The sequence below is a fragment of the Acanthamoeba castellanii genome, assembly GCF_000313135.1.
Source record: "Acanthamoeba castellanii str. Neff unplaced genomic scaffold scf7180000084730, whole genome shotgun sequence".
Taxonomy (NCBI): domain Eukaryota; phylum Discosea; order Longamoebia; family Acanthamoebidae; genus Acanthamoeba; species Acanthamoeba castellanii.
Genome location: NW_004457598.1, coordinates 369,051 through 375,670, shown reverse-complemented (window position 1 = coordinate 375,670; position 6,620 = coordinate 369,051). Strand labels below are relative to the sequence as shown.

At 52.3% G+C, this 6,620-nt stretch overlaps 4 protein-coding genes across 4 annotated transcripts; all 4 read right to left on the bottom strand.

Moving 5' to 3' along the window:
• Window positions 1-262: 262 nt before the first annotated feature.
• Window positions 263-836, bottom strand: ACA1_386820 (uncharacterized protein; the record flags this gene model as incomplete). Its single annotated transcript, XM_004347185.1, has 2 exons — window positions 263-399; window positions 545-836. 2 exons carry the CDS (start codon window positions 834-836, stop codon window positions 263-265), a joined length of 429 nt encoding a protein of 142 aa, XP_004347235.1.
• A 25-nt stretch (window positions 837-861) lies between these two features.
• Window positions 862-1,839, bottom strand: ACA1_386810 (non-specific serine/threonine protein kinase; the record flags this gene model as incomplete). Its single annotated transcript, XM_004347184.1, has 1 exon — window positions 862-1,839. The coding sequence occupies one exon, from the start codon at window positions 1,837-1,839 to the stop codon at window positions 862-864; it is 978 nt and encodes a 325-aa protein (XP_004347234.1).
• Window positions 1,840-3,530: 1,691 nt separating this feature from the next.
• ACA1_386800 (uncharacterized protein) lies at window positions 3,531-4,132 on the bottom strand (the record flags this gene model as incomplete). Its single annotated transcript, XM_004347183.1, has 2 exons — window positions 3,531-3,854; window positions 3,962-4,132. The coding sequence occupies 2 exons, from the start codon at window positions 4,130-4,132 to the stop codon at window positions 3,531-3,533; spliced, it is 495 nt and encodes a 164-aa protein (XP_004347233.1).
• Window positions 4,133-6,347: 2,215 nt separating this feature from the next.
• Window positions 6,348-6,599, bottom strand: ACA1_386790 (uncharacterized protein; the record flags this gene model as incomplete). Its single annotated transcript, XM_004347182.1, has 1 exon — window positions 6,348-6,599. The coding sequence occupies one exon, from the start codon at window positions 6,597-6,599 to the stop codon at window positions 6,348-6,350; it is 252 nt and encodes an 83-aa protein (XP_004347232.1).
• Between the last annotated feature and the right edge of the window lie 21 nt (window positions 6,600-6,620).

Sequence of the window (6,620 nt, the reverse complement as noted above, 5' to 3'; positions counted from 1 at the left end):
CCAATACATGTTGGACTTCCACAATCACCTCATCCTGATCATCTTCTTGAGGGTCTTGTTGGTGTACTCACTCTGCTGAAGCAGGCGAAGAATGTCTATGTGCCATTCCCAGCAGAGCTGTTCCTCTGCTGGGATCAGGCCCATTAGACAGACCTCTATGATCTGTGTGAGACTCTCCATCTCACTGCCTGTGAGAGAAACAATACTCTACATGCCAGTTAGTAATTAAAATAGAAAGGCTGACCATTGACATACCCTTGCCTCACTTTTTGGTGAAGTTGAAGCATGTTGTGAAGCCATCTTTGCCCAGAAAGGCACCATAGTTATTGATGTGCTTGTTCAACTCCTCATTGATATCATGCTTCATGCACATGTATTGCAGGTGTCTCTGTTGCACAACTGTTAACAAACAACAAACAACAAATCACACAAACAATAAGAACCACACAACACACACATACCTTGAAGAGCCCCAGCAACTCAAGGTGAAGAAAACAAACTCTGAAGCACAAGAAGAACAAGCACCTCATCCACAGAAGCTCACCAAACAGACTGGCAGCCTTGGTGCTCCAGCTGTTATACTTGATCTCCTTGAGCGCATTGCCCTTCTCCCCATGCTGACCCAAGCTTGCCTTGTGGAGTGCCACCTTGTGCGCCTCCTGCCAACGGTGCAGGATGTCAGCAAACATGAACTCATCAACCACCTTGATGGTGTTGCTGTGGACCCAACACCACTTGACAAAGTATTTGAGCACGCACTTGCACACTTCGTTGTCCACCAATCCGCTGACGTACAGCGCGTGGACCTCCTGCGTCTTCCTGGTGGCGATCTCCATCCTTCTTCTGTCTGGTGTGTACATTTTATTTGGATGTGCTGAGTTGCACCTGCCACTGGTGCTCGGGTCGCGCCTGCATGAGCATCGTGATGATCTCCCAGTGATCCTCGGGCACGCACGATTGCCTCCTCCTCTCGTGTTCGGACATGGCGGCGGTCGATTTCTTGATGAGCTGGTACGTCTCCTCGCTGCTGTCCGAATTGAATGGATGGCGACTGATGGTCATGATCCACAGGCACAACCTGAGGGCCCATGCGTCGCATGCCATGGCATTGTAGGGCCGCTGCTTGCCCAGACGCTCTTGGTTGGTGTTGGCGCGCTGCTCCTCTGGCAGCTTCATCATGAGATGCCGCTTGATCATGTACATGGCGAGCTCTGGCGCGGCATACATGAGCGTCCCGCGCATGACGTGGCACTCGCGTGGTTGCTCCAGCTTGCAGAGGTCCCAGTTGCACAGCACGGCGCGCAGCTGACCGTCGCTCTCGCGTCGATCGAGCAGGATGTTGTCGAGCTTGATGTTGCAGTGCACGATCCCCATGCTGTGCGCGGCGCACATGGCATCGCTGATGTGATTGAAGAGCTCGTCGCATGTGGCGGTGTCGAGCCTGCCGTTGTTTTTGTTGAGCAGGCCGCGGAGCGTGCCCGATCCGTAAAAAGGAGTGACGAGCGCGTACAGAGCGCTGCCTTCGGTGTCCTCAGTCTGTTCAAGCGCGAAGCTGTCCAGTATCTGCGGCACGTATGGACACGGTTTCTTGCTCCTGGCCAGCTTGGTCAGCGCCGCGCACTCCCTGCGCCAGCACGGTTCGGCGTCGCGTCCGGCCAGGATCTTGATGGCCAGATCCCGCCCGTTGCCGCCAATCCGAGTCGCGTGGAATACCGCGGCCGATGCTCCGCGGCCGCCTCGCTCGCCGAAGATGTAGCCACACGATTCGACGGCCGCGCGCAGTCCTTCGTATTTGACCTTGCGCGTGCCGACCGACACCCGTTCGCGCTGCCTGCGCATGGCTTCCCTCGCGGTGACAGCACGCGAAAATGGGTGGTGACGCCGAGCGACGTCCATGATGTCCTATCACCGGGACGATAGAGAAAAAAAGTCGTGGAGCCTGCAGTAAGGTCGACGAAAAGGCCAGCACAAAAACGTGGGGTGTGAAATGATTGTTATCACTCGTTAGCACTCGCACCACTGCTGACGAATGGGTGTTTATGAGGTCACTATCAGAAACACCTACTGACTCAAAACACCGCTCTCCTCACTCTCTCACACACTCTCTCTCCCCTCTTAACTCCGTGGTTCCCACTCCTAGGGAACCACCATGGGTCACTCAAGAGGCGTCCCAGAGAGCTGGCTAGCAGCGTCACACACCACAACACTCCTGCGCAGGAGAGCCAGCGGGCGGGCGGGCAGGAACCTCTCACCACGTGGGAGAAGAAAAAACTTGCTGGCTCACCAGCCAGCCTCCCCCTATAATGCCGCCCATGACACCGCTCACCAGTGGTGCACCAGCTCACGCTCAGTGATCACACCACCAAGCAGGCACTTCTCCTTGAGAAGCCAGCATCACGCTGGGCAAGTGCTAACCACTCATGATAAAGTACGTTTCTGTTTACACAGAAACTACACATTATCACTCATTAGCACTCACACCACTGCTGACAAATGGGTGCTCTACCAGAGAGCACAGGGGGCAAGGAACAAACACAAAGGCAGGAAAGAACCATGTTCCTTGCGAAGAACACTACGGCACCCGCCTTCACAGCCCCATCCTCCTCAAGACACCCACAGTGGCAAGCTCCTGCGCGCGCAGGTACTGATCCACCACTCCAGAGTTCCACCCACCAATGGTCATCGTCTGCTTGCATGTCAGGCCGCCTTCCACCACCACTGTCGCCCTGCCAATACGCAGCGAATGCGACATGACCAACTCCTTCCAGCCAGCCGCAGCGACCATGCACTGGCAGATCGAGCTGATGGCGCTGGACGCGTCATCTATTTATTTCTATTTCCACACACATGTGGCCTAACCCTGTTGCCGTTGGTGTATGAATGTGGTGTTGACGGCGGGCACGTGGTGTCGCCAACAGGTAGAGCGGGGCCATTTTGAAGCAGCTCTGCAGCTCCTCCAGCGCAACGCCGCCACGGCCTAACAACGGCCAGCAAATTAGAAAACAAAAAATCAAAAAAAAACAGAAAATAAAAAGACAAATAATTCTGGGCCAACATTTTGATTCCAGTAATTTCTTTGGGGGACAAGCGATTGATTCCTTGCCCTCTTCTACACGCGAAGAACAAAACGAGATGGAGGCTTACAACAGTGGAGCACCTGGGACAATCCAATGGTAGGCAGAGTTGCGCCAAGCTGTCATATGGCACCTGGCTTGGACGCCTTCCTCCAGCCTCCAGTAGGCCATGTGAGTGGGCTTTATGAGTGGGTCTCCAGTGATGGTGCTGACAGCAGCCATGATGCCCCACTCATGGTTGTAGGTCATGTCAATCCAGCCATCATCATAACTGCCACAGAGGTGGGTCCACAATTGGCCAGCTGAGTTGGTATGCCAGTTCCCAGCTCCATTCAATCAAGTAGTGGACATTCAAAGAGCAATTTGGAAGGCATCATAGGTGCCAATGGGGAAGATGACATGACTGACGCAGATGGTGAGGAAGATGCAGATGATGTCCATCATCCAGTGCTGGTGTCAGAGCATGCCCTCAACAACAGGCATCAGGATGTTATGCAGATTGCACATGAGCCACTCAGGATTGATGGAGCCCCAGATGTAGTTGGCCAATCCAAATTGTGCAGGCAGCCAGGCAAGCTCAGGGCTGCCATACTGCGTGAAGTGGCACACCAGCATGTATTCAATTGATGGGTCCTCCTTGTCCACCTGCTGCATGGTGCAGAAGATGCCATTGTCAAAAGAGAGGATGGTGCAGTCTTTGTTGAACATCAGGAAGCTGCAATCATTCTTGGACTTGAGCACATAGTTGCAGGCCGAATTGAACATGCCCTGGCGCAACAGCTGCATGTGCCAGATGTCAGGATAGCAAGTCAGATCAACACACTCCTCCTTCCACACACAATAGTGCCACATGTCATGCCCTCATCCATGGTCACACACTTGCACACACAGTCCTTCCAGCACTTGGCGCCAAACTTCTTGAGCTTGCCAATGATGAAGAGCATTGCCACCTGCACCAGCAGGAGCTTGTTCTTCTTGGGGTCCTTCTTCATCCACTCCTCAAGCATGATGGTTGTGTAGCCTTCAGGAGCACTGTTGTCACACAGATGCTGATCCATTTTGCACTTGTGATTGTGGAACACAGTCAGGTGGCGCCAGGGCCTGACAACAGCACACTCATTCTCAGACACAGCTCCCACCAATGATTCACTGCCACTGCCACACTTGCATTTTTGGCTCACACAATTGCTGCTGCTATCATCATATCTGGTTCACCTTCTCCTTTGCCACTTCTTTTGCCTGCTGCAGCAGTCCAACCTCCTCTTCCACTTTCTACCCCTTGTGTCATCATCATCATCACTGTCATTGCCATTGTCATCATCTTTGTCACTGGACTTGAAAACACTGTTGTCCTCCCTTGATGGTTGATTGCTGGGATCATTTTCTGAGTTCTGCCCATTTTCAGAATCTGTATCTGACTGGACAAGGCAATGTTTCCACCCCTGTGTTTTGCCTTGGAAACACTGGCTGAGTCCATCAAACATATCACACACACGTCCCTCAAGCACGTAGATCTGGAGGCACTCCTCATGGTTGTTGTCTCCCAATGCATGCAGCATTGCCCTCCAGCACACAAGCTTGGACAAGAACCTGTCCATGGACAACTCAGCCTTGCAACTCATGTTGAGCTGACATACAACGTACAGGATGCAATTGCTGACATGGTAGCCGCCCTTGGGACCTTTGTGTTGCTTGATGTGTTTGTTGAGTGTGATGTGTGGCTGTGTGTTTGTGTATTGCATCTTAGTGAGCCCCTTGCTGATCTGATGACCAGCTCCTCAATCTCAACCTTGCATGTGTGGAGTCACTTGATCAGGGTTGTGTAGCACAGGTTCCAGGTGATGGTGATCAATGGGTAGAGTGATGGTGATCAATGGGTAGAGTGATGAGAAGTTGAATGTGATGACTGGGAAGTTGTAGTAGCCCTTCTTGGGCTTGATGACAATGGCGCCAGTGTAGCCCTTGGGGCTGTGCTTGGAGCTGGTGTTGGGGTTGGCGCTCTTGGCATTGTAGTCCTGTGGCATGTGTGGTATCACCCACGATTTTGTGATGGCCAGATTGCACACCTGGTGGAGCATGTGTATGCTTTGACCATGATTGAGCAGCATCTGCAGTGGCAGACCCATAGTCCTTGCCATGGCCATCATGCTTGTGATTGTGTTGAGCTTCTTGAGCAGGAGCAGCAGCAGTACCACATCTTGCACACAATATTGCACCAGCAGGGCCCTGTGCTCAAGTCGCCCACAGCACCAGGATTTGCATGTAGTGAACGTCCTGTTGGTGGGGAGTGCGTCAGTGAAGGTCAAAATGGCTTCACCAGCTATGTGTAATGACCATGCAAAGCAACAGTGACATGTTCCCACATTGCACACAATGCCAAACAACAGTCAACACTGAGTATGTGCAAGGCAATTACCAAAGTGTCACACACTTGGGCCCACTGTGGCGCCTAAACATCAAACCACGCCAGATAGGGAAGCTGCAGCTGACCAGCAGACTTTCCCACAAGGCCAGGGAGCTGCTGCACCCAAGCCATCCCAAAAAGGCGATGGCGTGCACAAATAGCAAGAACAGGAGGCTCATCACACAGTGGCAATGCCACTCTTGCGCCACATGGCTGTTGTTTGACAATCCCCAACATGCACCATCATCACAGTCCAGCAGTGGTGACATGACAACAAAGCGCTCAGCATGTTGGTGTTGAGTGTGTATCTTTGCAATTTCCTGCCACTGTGCTCAACCTTGATGTGCATGTCCATGGAAATGTGGCCCTCCATTTGTGGATGCATGTACTTGTGTGTGCCTGTAGCCCTGCTCTGGTAGATCTTGTGCTTGATTGTGATGTTGCGCCCTGTGTGGCCCAACAGGCATGGCACGCTGAGGACCTGGCAGTGGGTGATGAGGTAGTTCCAATTGTAGCCTGTTGAAGTTGCTGTTGGCCATGGCCATGAAGTGCATGAAAGTGATGAGCATGTTGTGCTCCTCCTTGTCATTGTTGAATGCAGGTGAACTGGGCTGGTCACCATAGTAAAGATGTTGATGTTGGGCTTGAGCTTGCTGTGTGTGCAACTGCCCAGTGTAAAGATGGTCTTGTTGATGATCTTGTTTGACAGGTTTTCATGACCATGGCGCCATATGGATGATGCTGGCGTTCTGCTTGCAAGGTGCCTCCAGTTTGGCTGGAAGGCCTTGATCTCCTCGCCCATTTCCTCATTGACATCCTGGTATGAGAGCTCAGCCACATCTTCATTGGCTTCATCAGGCAGTTGTTCATCATAGAGGTTGCCAATTTAACAGTTTCAGATTGTGGGACTTGAGCTTGGTGTCAAGCAACTTACTCTCCAAATCGTAGCTCATGACATGCATGGGTGGGTACTCAGTGATGTTGTCAGCAGGCAAGATGTCCATCCAGTGTGTGTTGGCGATGGCCTGCATCCCAATCACATGGTTGGGATAGAAGCCCAACTTGAAGAGGTTGCTCTTGTTGGCCTGGTCCATCAACTTGATGAGCTGCAGGATGGGCATGTTGCAATGGACGTTGTAGCA